Source organism: Cimex lectularius, unplaced genomic scaffold (genome assembly GCF_000648675.2).
Source record: "Cimex lectularius strain Harlan isolate CLEC.00 unplaced genomic scaffold, Clec_2.1 scaffold32, whole genome shotgun sequence".
NCBI classification, from domain to species: domain Eukaryota; kingdom Metazoa; phylum Arthropoda; class Insecta; order Hemiptera; family Cimicidae; genus Cimex; species Cimex lectularius.
The window spans coordinates 662,499-677,775 of record NW_019392689.1 but is presented as its reverse complement, the minus strand read 5'-3'; the positions used below and the strand labels follow the sequence as shown (position 1 = coordinate 677,775).

The window sequence follows — 15,277 nt, the reverse complement described above, 5'->3', positions numbered from 1 at the left end:
GGAGGGACTGCCTTCTTCAGCAGGATCTGACAATGCTACAAAACTTGTCAAAATCTTAAATAAACACTTTTCTTACCGTACAAGTGGTACACGGTGAAAAACTTTATACTTACAAAATGTACTCCCATTACCTCAAGTTGAAGCAAAAAAATAGATTTCTAATAGATGATCATTTCGTCGATGCCACTTATTGAAGGAGCACTATATTTAGTGTATATAACATTTTGTTATATTGTGATTGCACTATTGCTATTGCACTACTTAATTTACCGACAGTCATTATTATTGATACACGATTTTTGGTGTTTTTGATAATCGAATAAACACATGAAAACATTTTTATATAAAGATTACTTTCTTTATATAAAATCTTTATGTAAAAATACGAATAAAATATAAATTATTAATAAAAATGGGGTCCGAGTTTTAAAGGGACTTGTTCAAGAGAATGACGCCCCTCAAATTTAAGTCACAAGCGTTACGTTCTTCTCGATCGCAGTGAATGATATCGCGGACTGTGTCAGACGATTTGCTGTACGTCGACGACCTCTGATTTTACCTTTCGGAGAAAGACCCTGCAGTGGTCGGAGGGGTGACAGTCAGCGATAAGGTACTTAGCGTCGGCACGGTTCCTCGGTTTCACATTTGATTACAGGTTAAGATCAAGTTAAGATGGCAGCAAAATTGATGCAATCGAGGTGAAGGTAACAAAAGCTATAACACTATTAAAGTTCGTCGGAGACCCTCCTGAAAACGTTTGCAATCGCTGCTGTGTACCCAGTTTAATGGTCGCATGGCCTATTCTTCGCCCGAACAACGCTCTGGCAGTGGCTTTATCATGACCTTCCAACAGTATCCGGTGCGTTCAGAAAGGGAGTGCGCCGGAACTTCGGAGGACCAGATTATCCTCGGCTAAGTGGCGCGGTTCCTTACCAAAACAGAACATTCGCGTTTGGGTGCGATCCTTAGAGCCGAACTGCAGACCCTTATGCGTCTTTAGGAATTCGCATCAGCGAAGCCTAGGGAGGGCAGGGTTACACTGGGAATGGTACTATTGTATATAGTAGTGATACAAGTATTGTTTTGTGTCCCCTGGTATATGTCGAGAGTGACTGTATTTATCTGCGTGAATGTGTAGTGTGATAGGGCCCATTGCGGAATATTGAGTACCTTATCCACCCTCAATTAGATTAATTTTTTAATATGTGTTGGAGGGTGGTGCAGGAATTTCAAGTACTGCACAAAGGCAAGAAAATATTTAAAAGTAAATTAGAGTGTGAATGGGCTTGGATCTAGAAATTGATAGCGTTGGGGGATGAATTGAACTAGCCTGACACCACCCGGAGTCTAACCTCGGTGTATAGACGGATAAGGCCAAGTTCTGACCCCGGACTGCCAAAACCCGAGGTGGATGATACTTGAGACCTGCGGATAATTTATTCTAAATTACAAAGCTGGAATTGCCGGCGGTCTGCGAGAAGTGAAAAAGCATGTATGTATGTACATCCGTGTGCAGATTTGTGCTTGTATTTATCAGTAAACAATAATTAAAATATGTAAATGCAAAATATTATGATAAGAAGAATACTTATAATATAATACATAATACAATAAAATAAATGGGATTGTCACAACTACGGCAGTAAAAAAGGAAATATACTACTGACAGGGTGTTAATGACATTTTAGGTCTGGATTTTTTTTTCACCGCATCCGCATGGTCGAGTCCTTTGTGCGGAGGCGCCCACCCAAATATTCACGATATCTCAGTTAATTTAACGTTTACAGGTCCCAACAATTTAATACCGGGATGAAATGTCCGTCGGATATTGCGACATCTTGATAAGAAAAGATGAAATAATTTCTGGAACGATTTTTAAACTAGAAAAACCCAAACGTAAACAAGCATGATTTTGCCAGAGTTATAAACAATTAAGAACCTAATATTATTTTATTATCTTTCATTGGCATGAAACATTTGCATACCATTTCGTTACATAAAAACATTCAATGGTTTCATTCACGGTTATTCAAATTTAATGTCGGTTGATTTAATTGCCAAGAAACTTTTTAGGTCATAGAACCCAAACTTTTTTTTTATATTACGCAGGAACGTTGGAAACTTCAGCCATTCATTTCCTTGCAGCCCAATTCAATAATGCTCTCCCACTGTATTCATCATTTGTTGAAACGCTTCTGACATCTTCCAGAGCAGAGCACGTTTCGAGTGTAGTGCAGACATTTCCTCTCCGGTGTTGTACAGCGCGCAGTCTGACTGCTGGAAAATCCCAATCCTTGCACAGATATTTCGCAAGGTAGTCGTGGCCAGTTGTTAACCGGAAACAGGCCACAACTTGTTCTCTAGGGAGGTTTGAAGGCAGTGGCCAATTTGTATCTCTTAGAGATTCCCATTGCTTTCCCTCCGCCTTTGTTCTGTCACCTCCTTCATTTCATCATGGAATCATAGTCCTTATGATTAATTAAATTACTTTTAGCATCTCCATAATTAAGGGGCATATGTGGTTGGTGCGTTAGAGATCCTTCCTTGGCAAGACTGTCCGCCTTTTCGTTTCCATGTATATAGAACTCCAACACAGCGACTATATTGTGTCTTTTTATTACATTCACGTAGCAAATTGGGAAACAAATCGTACCCACGAACGTCGGTTGGAGCTGGTGAAATTTGATCAAACATTTCATTATGCGAGGTCCTGGGTAAAAAAACAAACATATTTTTTATAGCAGTGAAACCTTTAAAAGGTAAGTCTTCCCATAAAAGTTTTTTTCTTCTTGCCCTCCTGGTAATTTAAAGGGAAAACAAAAGGAACAGAAAAATAACCAATTTTATATAACTACTCAGAAATCGTGAGATGCAGTCTGGAGTAATAGTACGATTTCTGAGTAATTATCGATTAACGGTCACTAATCACCACACATTTTATATAACAAACTATATTAAAAAATTGAATTTACCGGTGTCAGAGGTAAAAATAAAGTAAAAATTACATTTGTTTGAGTTGTGTGCGTGTTTCTCTGTGCGCAGAGTGGAGGATTCCTCTTGTTTTAGGCAGACAGACGGACCGGGTCAATCTGGATAATTCTAACTGGTTCGTGTTTATCCTTTATCTGTAGTAGAACTGGTTTGGGTACCGTAACCAAAAACTCTTTGGATTATGTCTCCAGTACGCTCCAGAACGGACTTAAAATCCATTTACCCAAAAATTAATCCCTATAAGGCGTCTCAGAGAGGAAATGGCTTCGAGACCTCCTTCCTAAGGAGTAGGTAGTGAAGTTTCATTAGTGAAGTGAAGTGGGAGAATAAAAATGATTACTCCCCTCAATGTAAATATTTATAAATATATCTATGTATCATCAAATACATGTTTTAATCAGAAATAGCAGATTTTAATGAAATATTGAAATTTAAAAATAAAACTTCTGAAAACACTGCCTGGAATATCATAAAACGCTTTGAAATCATTTCTTACTCTTACACAACGCAAGTAGTGCATCGAGTGGTTGACAATATACGTTTTCCCTTAAACAAAAGCAACATTGCTTCGGTGTCTTTTTTGATTTAGGACAGGCATTCTTTCGAGTCTGGCTCTCAGCATTTTTTGGAAACTAAAGAACATCTTTCCTCAGGTTATCTTATACTGAAATCATACCTGATGGACAGATTTAGCGGGGTCCGTCAGGAAACTGCATTTTCACCTTATGTACACATTAGGGGCGGTGCTCCTCAGGGAACCATTCTCGGCTTATTTCTTTTTTCAATAGACACTGCATATTCCCGTACATGTTAACTTTCAATACCTTCGCTAATGATACAGCGATTCTCACACGTAATTACCCCTCTATAAATACTTGGCAACCTAACTAAAAGCTCATAGGTAAATTTTATTTTGCATAAAAGTATATCTGTCCTCCAGTGAGCATCCCCCCATTAATCTTGTGCATTATCTTGGACCTTTCGTCCATAAACGACTGACTTGAAAACTCCAAAAAGTCGACATGGAAAACAATTTTTTAATTTATAAGACAACGATATGCTCTCTCTGGGCGTACGGTTGTGAAATGTGGGACACAATCAAGGATGCCGATTCGCAACGTCTCCAAACATAGTTTACAGATCTTCACACTGTACTACAAAACACTTTTTTCTCCTTCATTTAGCCAATTCTCGGTGGTGTCACTCAGGAAGCGAACTCGCTACCTCTTCTAAACAATTTGAACTGATCCTACCTACTCACCCAAACATTTTCATTTTTACCTTTACCGATGACACATTAATGCTCACCTCCGATAAAGATCCCATTTCAGCTTCACGTAATTTATAAAATCACTTACACATATTTGAATCCTGGCTCAACCAATGGAGAGTTGTATTTGACGAATGCTCAAACGTAAAAATTTATATACATACTGCTAAAAAGACTATTAGACACACGATCGTGTGTAAACGTAATTAACACACACAAAAAAAGCTGCCTTGCTAGCCCTTAATCCAATCTTATTAGGCTACAAACTCTACAATCTAAGATTCCTTGGACAATAGATAATGCTCTCTTCTATGTCTCTAACCAAACCATACTGCCTTAAAAATCCTATTCGTATCTCTCCTGACCCAATTCCAATTAAAAAAATGTTCATTCCAAATTACCCGATCACTCAAACCCGTTAATCCGAAAATTGTCATCAACAACATGGACCACCAATCTTCATAGTGATCTTCATTTGTCGCCGAGAATCCAATCCGATTACACGACATTTGAAAAAATGGCAAAAAGGAGGGAAAATTCAAAAGGTGGGGTTAGTGCCCGAGGTGATCGAGGTCACGATAGCTCAAGTGGTAGAGCAGCGGCGTATCTAGCCGAAGATCGTGGGTTCGAATCCCGCTCGTGCCATTGACTTTTTTATCTCAACTAAAAACCTTAATTAATTATAATATATTAATTGGTCAAGCGGACCACGAAATTAGTGAACTTCATAGTGATGTTGGCCGACAACTTGTCTAACAGCAAGAGATATTTGCCAAGCGATTTCGTCCTGTTTATAAACTAATGGGACCATCACTCACCGTTCATGCATTAAATGTCCTTTTGTGTGTCCGTGCATACATATGTACTTTGTGTGCATGTGCACACAATATGCGCGTTGTTTCAACATTTTTACTTGTTGCATATTTGAAATGAGTCGTAAATAAATAAATGAATTTAAAATATACTAATCATAACCTTCTGTACATGACCTAATCAAAACGCTGTATAAAAATTTCATCTATCACTTAGCCTTCACAATAATCTCCTAGTACAACTGTTACCAACTCCAGCCATATCAAAAATTCTCCAAGATGATTGAACCAAATGTGATCACGAAACCTTTTCAGTGATAACTAATTATGAGGTTTCAGTGTGAAGCAGTTGTCTCTGGGCAATTTTTACAAGTGACTCAAACGACATAATTTACATTTAAAAAATATTTACTTAATATATAGTTATAAATAATATATAAAAGTAAAAAAAAACACTTTCACAATCGTAATACTAAGAAAAACATTTGCTTCAAACCAGCCAATGTAGAGGAAGTACAAAGTAAATGATATGCAGCCTTAAGTAAATATTAAAGCGACTGATTAAGTCAATTGCGGACGATGGATTAGAGAAGATTACGTACAATCCGTTTTCCACCTCTGCCTCTCAACACTATATCAAAGGATTACATTAAAATAACGGCCCCTTAGAGTTAATATAGAGAAAATTAATTTCACACTTAGATTATACTAACAATTCTCAGCTTCAAAGTTCTATTTTTCCATTCACTTACCCGTTAGGTAGTGGAGAGGCGCTATGGATTTCGCCTGGTACCGACTAAGTACGACTTTTATCGTACCTATTCATACAAAGGAATTTAATCAGTTGGGATGAAATTTCAGGCCTGATCTAAACGCACGTAGTCGCACGCGTCGATTCCAGTGAAAGACGGATGATTACATTCCCTAGGCTGAGAAAATTTGTGCGCAATTTACGCAGGAAAAAAAAAAGTAGGTGTCCAATTGGAGTAGCCGTGAATATCTGGCTTTAGGTTGAGTTATATTGAAGACAATTTAAAAGTTCATCTCTTGTCTCCTGTACTTAGTCGACTATTTTCTAGGTCAAAAAAGTTATTGAACGCAATTTCAGCACACGATCGAATTAGAATTTAGTTTAAAACATAAAGAACTGTCTGAATGAATGGCATTAACAATTTTCCCATGCTTTGTCATAAATTTTCTAAACATCTAAACAAACCAGGCAGACATCTATTTGAATGTATATTTTGTATGAGACTTACTGTACAACTTACTGAAGGCCGAATAAAACTCGTTGACAGATAAAAGACCGTCTTGATCCGAATCGTCGTAACGAAGCATATCGCTCAATGTACATCCATCGGATAGGGTGTTCAAGTGCTCTTGATCAGAAATCTGAAAGAAACAGGTTTTTTAGAGGAAAAAAAACATTCGCATATTTAAAAACATTTAACATACCTTTTGCAATTCGTCTTTATCGAGGTGATCGTCCCGGTTTAAGTCGTAGTAGGTAAACATGGTGCTAACGAGGTACTCTTTACCCGTCCTCACCCTCTCTTCACTCGTACTTTTGGATTGTTTCAAAAGATTGTCCTTTGAAGAAATTATTTGTTTTTGTTAAAAACTGGGCATAAACGGTAAAAATTATAAGAGATAACAATAATAATGAAATTTTATTACAAGATTAAAACAGAAAATAATGAATCTTAAAGTAATGGCTGAGTTCGTTGTAAGAGAAAACAAAAACAAATATAAAGAAATAGAATCAATATTAATACTAAGTAAGGTTTTTAGTTGAGATAAAAAGTCGATTACATGACATTTGAAAAATGGCAAAAAGGAGGGAAAATTCAAAAGATGGGGTTGAGATGGGTTGAGTTAGTGTCCGAGTAGATCGAGGTCACGATATCTCAATTGGTAGAGCAGCGGCGTATCTAGCCAAAGGTCGTGGGTTCGAATCCCGCTTGTGACACTGACTTTTTTATCTCAATTAAAAACTTTAATCAACTGGTCAAGCGGGCCACGAAACCTAGTGAATTAATGCATTAATATATGTCTTTATTTTTTAAATTAGTATTTTTTAAAAATCCATATAGGCACACAAGTAATAAAGCGGGATTATTTTAAAGCAAAAAATGTTGCAAAACTCTTTTATATCTGCCAACCACACAAATCTTATTCCCCGGGCACGTAGGGAATAATTAATTAAAGGACGGACATTTCCAGTTAAAAATGAGAGAATTTTTTCCCTTGACAGTATTTTCTTGGCTCTCTCACCTCCCAGAGTTGTGTTCATCACGCCTAAGAAGCGATAAGAGTCTTTGGGAATATAAAATTCCAAAGCGATCACAATTCAACATTAGAGACCGTCTCTAGCCGTTGTTTATAAATTAAATAGAGTAAGCCGCACTGGAGTTTGAGAAACAATTTTATCTCTAACGGATTAAGATTTCCTTGTTCAACAGTTTGTGATGAGCTTTAAATTTTGTCAGAACTATCTTACATAATCAACTGCTGATTCATAAAGATCATTTATTCACACGTAAGCACATACAAACCTATAACTTGTCGGTAAAACCAACGTTTTTGCAGTATCACCGGAAGGGTGGTGGGTCATTTCGGGCTTTGGCAGGCCGGTGTCAGACCTCGGTCTTAACCGTCCCGCTTCAAAGTTAGGCTCCAGGAGCTGTCAACAGCTATGCCATTCAAGTACCTAACGCATCAGTCTTTGAATCTAAAACATCTCACACTATCACTCACTCTTAAATACATTCTTTTTATTTACAAATCACTCCTTCGATTATCTTAAACATATCATATAACTGTTCTAATTAAGTTCCGTTTGAATACATAATATTCCATCAAATATGCTCTCAGCACACAATCACGTTAATAAATATATCCACTCTCAATATACAACAAGGAAATACAAATCGAGATATCTACCAGTACAATGTATCTACATACAATAAAACAGCCCATTTTGCTACAAAATCAAAACAGGGGATACAGCAAGTGCCGTGCTCAAGTACAATTCTAATATAGGGCACCTTTCAATTAAGTGGGACTCATCGAGTAACTTTTTTTTACAAGCCGGACATATACGCGGGATTTGGCCGAAAAGTAAGTGTCTGCGTGTCAAACTCACATGGCCTAACTTATTCGGGTGAGGATATTCCTCTTCTACGATTCAGATGATCTGAGGGTCACCTATTGATAGCCCTTGATACGTATCCACTCAGGAGAGCCATAGCCCATTTAATGTAGAACGACGGTGACAATGGGTGGTATAGTGTGGCCAAGGCGGGGGTGAAATCTGAAAAGGCGAGCCTCGTGACCTCGGTCACTTCCCTTTCTCAATCCAGATCCTTCGGCATACTTCCTTGAGACCTCTCCTAACCATTGGATGCAAGGGCACACAAAATGCTGTAGCCTTGGGAGCGTGGCAACCTTTCTAAAGCACAAGCTGGATTCGGCCTCCGGGTCGGCAGCGGACGGAGGGTGCTTTATCAGAGGGACACGAAGGTTAGGGTACGAGATCCTGTCTGCATAGACGGGGAGGGTGCATAACCATCTGAACTAGGGTGTGCTGGCGGGACGACCCAGGATAATGCATTTCAGCCACCTGAGGTTACCCTTTGCCGTGCGGCAGACGGTCTGGTGCTTAATGCAGCCCCATCCACTCGGAATGGACAAGCGGAGAGTGAGGGCCGTCTCGGTCCCGAGGGGCCGGGGCGGCTTCAACTCCAAAACTTGCGGCTGTAACACTGGAGGTGAGTCATCTCTCATCTTGAGAGCCAAAACGTCCGGTAGGGGCGAAAAGGCTCCCATGTCCTTTTAAGGGCTCTGATTATATACGGGAAGCACCTGATGATGCGTGAGAACTTCTGTGCCAATTCCCCTCCGACGCTGACATTTTTTGGTATGTCGGGGGTTTGATGAAGGGTTGGAGGGAGTTAGAGAGAGGGATGGAGAAAGAGAGAGAGGGAGAGAGAGAGAGAGAGAGAGAGAGAGAGAGAGAGAGAGTAAGAGAGGGAGAGAATGGAGAGAGGAGGAGAGTTTCAAGTACACCATGGATATTCCAAACGATTTGTTTTTCAATATAAAGAATATGTTAAATGGCAACGATGAGGCATATTTAAAAAAAAACTTTACTGCTTGGTCTTTTTAGAGAGATAAAAGGAATTTAAAATAATAATCTGCTTAAATTAAAAATGAAAAATCACTAAAACATTAGCTAAAATGAAGATGAAAATTGTCTCTTTTATCTTGGTACACTCAATCCCTGTATTTTTGTTTAAACTATGTATTGACATTTCATTTAGGTAATAAGTATGATCACAGTCCTATCAGTCCCAAAAGGTCAGACACGGTTAGAAATACGAATTAGTTATAAATACAAATTAAATTATAGTGCTATAGGAAATGAAATTACTGTTAGATTTTGAACTTGAGTAATAATGTCTGAGTTCAATGTTCAGTTTATAATGCGGGTGGTTTAATTTACCTTCATAATGTCGTATCTCTGTAAAGAACATTCTGGTGTTTTGTCCTCGTTACCGTCATCATCCGTCAAGATATCCATTTCAGGGGGAGGAGTTTTCGCCGTAGACGCTTCCGTAGAGGACATCTCGACTGCCGACCTCTCTGTTATTTCATCTAAAATGGAAGATAGGATGTTCTTCAAAAGGAAACGCACGCCCAGTAACTACTTGGATACCTTTTTGAAGGCACGTGAAAGAATGGTCTACGGCTATCCTTTCGCCCTGGAGACACGACGCCCTGTGCAAGGAGCAGTGGTTTTCGTAGAGTTTGCCGTCAGAGCCGCAAACCGGACTTTTGTGGTGTGGGCAGTCGTCGACACAAACGCACCTCGCCACTCCAGACCTCACACGGCATTCCTGACCTTTGGCGCAGTATTTCACCAGGCAGGGATCTATAAAATGGAAAGTTAATATTTAGTCCGGAGAAAAAGGGAAAAAGGAAGGATGAAATGTGACAATTACTTTGTTCTGTGATTGATGATGGATTTGTTTCATCGTAGTCGACGTTGAGTGGCCCGTCTGTACTGACTGTACCCCTTCCAATATTTTCATCTCCATCTTTTAAACTTTTGGACCACTGAAAAACCACCAACTTTGATTTAGTTTAAAGTTATTGTGTTTTCAATAAATATTTTAGTCATATAAATTTCGTATGATTCCCACAGCAAATTTTTTTTTGACTTTTAAACTTTACTTTAAAAACTGAATAACCGATAGAATAAAATTTGTTTTGATCTTTGAAAGAACATTAAAAAAATTTGTAAAAGTTACCATGAAACGTGCTTGTTGCGATGGTGCGACCAGTGTCAAGAGTAGAGATAACCACAGAAACTCCATCGGGCACTGTAACCAAAACATCAATACAATGATTTAATTTTTATGAGAAATTTTTCAATTTTCGTGAATAAATGTTTTATACAAACAAATAAATTAATTAATCTTAACCTTAATTAATCTTATTCTTAATTATTCTTAAATCGGTACTTGGTTTTGTTATAATCCCGAATAGAATTAGTAAAATAAAAAGATTCATTAAAGACTTAAGATTAAAAAGGCTTAGACAAAGAATAATATTTACTATTTCTTTATAACTATGTGATTTATTATTTTTGACATAATAGTATAAATCAACTCAATTCATTTTGGCCTAATTTATCATCTTATGGGATGATATATGGCTGTTAGTTTAGACTATTTTTCATTAAATACAGTGCTATAATAGTGGCAACAAGGAAAGGCTTACATATAATCCACCCGAATGAGGCAATAATCATGTGTTCTCATTCCATGTCCAGTGTGTATGTTCAGCGTTCAGTATGACTCCAACCGCAACATCAGCAAACTTTCGAACTACCCCCCTACCTGTATCAAATATTTCACCTCTAGCCCATTCACTATTGAATCATAGAACGTAATCTTACCATTTCACTACTGTTGTCAAAATTCGGTAAAACGTCGACTCAAAGAATATCTAGTTTGAGCGGCGTGCATCGTCAAACAGTCAGCTCATAAATTTGTACTCGCAAATTTTGCTAAAATTACGCTGCTGAATGTACTCTTTGTCTGACCTCATCTCAGCACGTTTCTGACAACTAAAAGAACTAGAGGAAAATATAATAAAAGTAACATTTTTCTGGAACCCAGGAATATGCGGATAATAAAAAAGCCGACAAATTTGCCAAGGAAGCTACTCTGACGATCCTATTGGCACCGAAACCCTCATCAGCTTTGTTAAAAACTCTCAAAGGGGCGTTGATGGCCGCAAAGGTTAAGGGGTTGATACGGCGCTCATCACTGCTTTTTTTTTCAAAAAGATCGACTCCCTGAGGTTTGATATGACCTCTGCCGTCCCCTCTTCCCGTGAATAAACAATTCATTTATTTATGTGAGGGTTGACAACACACTCTCGATAGCGCGAAAAATACAAAAATGCTTGGTGTGTGTTCTCCAAAGCAAAAACCTTATTGGGAGAGGCAATAAAAATTGACCCGGGAGAGCTGTTGGTGTACGGTTTTAATGTCATTAAGAACACTCCGGGAGATGATATGTCACTTGTATTTTCTTTCAGGCTAAATTTTTATTACCTATATTTTTCATGTTTAGCCTGCAGTTCGGTCTTACACTGGATTTTCCAGGTATCATGAACCATCTCAACAACTCCCTAATTCAAATCAGACACAAAACAATTTATTTAATTCTACGTCAACGCTTTAGATAGTTGTTTAGGCGTTCTTAGAAATATAAATTTTGTTAGTTTAGGTATACGATAAAGGGAACAAGAGAACAAGTTTGAGTATCTGCTTTGTCCTGGGAGAAGGCGAAGTTAGGAAGGGGCTAATTAAGTTCATACCTCCGTTTGTTCTGGAACATCCAATTCTGAAGAAGGCCTTCTTTTTTTCCCGTGCATCTAAACTGTGTGGTAGAACTTTTTATGAAAACGTTAGAAAGAATCTTAAGTTATATTAATGACTTAAGTTTTAAATATTTATAGTTAATTACTTCTTGATATTGAGCGAAAATTGTAATAATAATGTATTTATTACGTAGATTCGTAAACGTTTGTAAATAAACCTACTCTATGTAAGATGTATTTTACTTTTTTTCCTTTTTAGATGGCCCTGCTGAATTTTTCTTGAACAGATAACATAATCGAAAAACAAAAAATTAAGAATTTAACGTGTTTTAGTCTATTAAAGCTGAGGTGATGTATCGACATATTGTTGAACAACTTGGAAAAAAGTATCTTCGATGAGGACACAACAGAACGACAATTCTTTAAATTTTTGCCGAGCTTTCAACGATTATATCGGCATCATCAGGGTTTTAACTCGATGAGTGTTGAAATATATCTTGAGAACAAAAAACTGCATTTATGATAAGATTATTTAAAATTAGGTGAAGCGCAGTATCTCGGCTAAAATATAAATTTAAGTACACGCCTCTTTTTTTAAAAATTAATTTTTTTGTCAGGTACATTATAAGATAAGTTCGACTCACAGTTAAGATTAATTAAGCCTTTTTTAAATTGTACAATATATAGATAACTTAAATTAAAGTGCTATCTTCTAACACAAAGGAGAGACATGAGGCTCAGGTGGCTTTTCCGTTACAAGTCATGTACATTCTTGTACACTACACGTAGTAGTTTAGAATCAATATAGTAAGTTTTCCGACATTAAATTTTTTTTCAAGGTTCTGGCAACTGAAACGTTTGTTTTACCAAGTTTTACAAATTTAGTAATTATAAGTAAGTATTACATCTTATTCCAAATTTAACGTAGTTTTCAAAGGTATCAACGGATTTGTCTGAAAAGTTTTAGTTTTGGAATTATTGTTTATTTGAAGCAAGGTCGTGAAATCATAAAAAATTCTCTTTTAAAAAACTGTTGAGATTCGGGCCATAGATAATTAGGACTTTTTGGTTCTATTTTGAATGTAGTCTCCTGGGAAACTAAAGCAGGCCAATTCTTGCCGTTAAGGTATTGAAACATTTTCTTCCTTGAGTTTTTTTTTTATCATTGACAATTTTGTGCAAATGGCAATAAAATGGTATTACAGAATATATTATGGAATACCAGATTAAATTCGTTTAAGATTTCTTAATAAGTTTCTTGAAAGTGTAGTGATATGTGCGTTTAGACTTGTTTTGCCTTTCAAGATAAAATAGAATACAGTTTTCTCCCCCTTCGTAACTTTTTCGTCAGTTCTTTTGCGTTATCAAGGTAGCACAGGCAAACTTTCTAAACCTACTCCACTCCCTCACGCCGTAAACCATATATCGTAGCTTTACAAGCCTAAACCTTTGCCCGCCTCAGCTTATAAATGGGAAACCTTAAGGATTTATTTTGTTACGTTCTCGTGTAAACGTGTAGTACAAAACACAATCCTAAAATAATTTTAAATCGTCTCCCCTTCCCACATGTTATATTCCGAGTTCACTCATCACCAAAATCATGGAATGGGAAAATTAAACTTTATTTAATATTTTTAGTGTGTCTTATTCTTTTACAACCAGTCAGCATTAAATAAAACAAATCTTATAAACTTTTTTTATTTATGTATAACATATATGATTCGTAATGACAACAGGGAACAACAGTCGAGTTACTGTTCAATTAACGGAGAAAGCTTGAAGGGCAAGTTTTAAGAGGCATTTCTAAAGGTGGCTTGCGGCTTGGCCGGAAATTCGGAAGACAAAGATCCTTACTAATTTGGATTAATTAATTTCAAATTGCCGGAACGGTATTTAACTTACAGAACAACCTCCTCTTCGTGGTCCGATATTGCTTCTTAAGGATCGTTAGGGTTATCTCTTTTTAAGCAGTTGCTAACTCGATCCCTGTAATGCCCTTTTCATGTACTATTCAAACGGATTTCTAACAAAACAAAAGAGCAAATCGTCGCCAACTCGGGTTAGAATTGTAGATAGGTCTATGTGGTAAAAAGTGAATTTTAACGAAACACGAATATCGAAGTGTATTTTTAATGGTAAAAGAAAGCATAACCAAAATTATTTATGATTCCGTTTTTGGGCGGATCAACCCGTTTGAATTGGTATTAGGATTTAATATGAGAATAACAAAGCCACTGCCACTAATAGTGATGCTGATTCTAAATGAATCTTATTAATAGCGAGAGAAGCTATTTTTTTAAACTATTGAATACGCAAAACTATTTTTGTGTGTAAGGTTAATAATTGTACATTCTAATGTAGTGAAATATGGAACCTCATGTTTTGATAATACTGCTTATTATATCCATTATATGTAGTGATGTGATTGACTAAATCACTTCTTTCAATTAATTAACCTTTTTATGGAAGGTTTTGGTTGAGATGAAAACGTTAATGTCACGAGCGGGATTCGAACCTACGATCTTTGGCTCAATACGCCGCTTCTCTAACGACTTGAGCTATCGTGACTTCGATCCTCTCGGACACCAACTCGCTGCTAACTGCTGTTAACTGCTTATTAGTTGAATTTTTATGAAATGAAATTTTAAATGATACTTTTATATGTTTTATAGTATATAAAGAGTAAATCCGACTCCACGGACGATCCTCTGATCAAGGTCTGTAACATTATTTTTCATTTTATTTGGGGATCGAGAGGTGCGGTCTGGTGTGACGTAGGTTTTAGAAAAACATTTTCTTTATCATGCCAACGTTTCGATCTTTATTGAGATCATCTTCAGGGCCTGGGATTTAGGTATAAACATTTTTTAAATTTTATAAATACAAGTAGGATGTGGAAAAAATATGATTTTATACAATGGTAAACAATTTTAGATAAACAAAAAATGAATTTATATAATGCAAGAAAATTTTAGATTAAAAAATTTAATTAATTAAAGATTTAAATTTAAAATAATCTACAATTTTCTAGCATTGTATAAGTTCATATTTTTTCCACATCCTACTTGTATTTATAAAATTTAAACAATGTTTGTAAATCCCAGGCCCTGAAGATGATCTCAATAAAGATCGAAACGTTGGCACGATAAAGAAAATGTTTTTCTGAAACCTACGTCACTCCAGGCCGCATCTCACGATCTCCAAATAATCATTGGCTAACGGTCACTAAATTCTTCGTTTTGTGAAAACTTTTTTTTGTGTTTGTTTGTTAATAAAAAAAAGACATATTAATAATAATAATACATTTATG

At 36.7% G+C, this 15,277-nt stretch overlaps 1 protein-coding gene across 3 annotated transcripts in view; it reads right to left on the bottom strand.

Moving 5' to 3' along the window:
• The window catches only part of LOC106665108 (follistatin-related protein 5-like), a 243,131-nt gene that overhangs the window by 16,893 nt on the left and 210,961 nt on the right, over positions 1–15,277 (bottom strand). For 2 of the 3 annotated variants that reach the window (XM_014391312.1, XM_014391313.1), the window contains exons 2-7: positions 10,386–10,457; positions 10,077–10,191; positions 9,791–10,006; positions 9,578–9,729; positions 6,529–6,663; positions 6,333–6,465 (exon numbers count right to left, since the gene is read on the bottom strand). In XM_014391312.1, the coding sequence (XP_014246798.1) occupies positions 6,333–6,465; positions 6,529–6,663; positions 9,578–9,729; positions 9,791–10,006; positions 10,077–10,191; positions 10,386–10,451 (817 nt within the window). In that variant the 5' untranslated portion in view covers positions 10,452–10,457. The remainder of the gene's footprint in view (positions 1–6,332; positions 6,466–6,528; positions 6,664–9,577; positions 9,730–9,790; positions 10,007–10,076; positions 10,192–10,385; positions 10,458–15,277) is intronic. The other variant, XM_014391314.1, reaches the window with a different exon arrangement.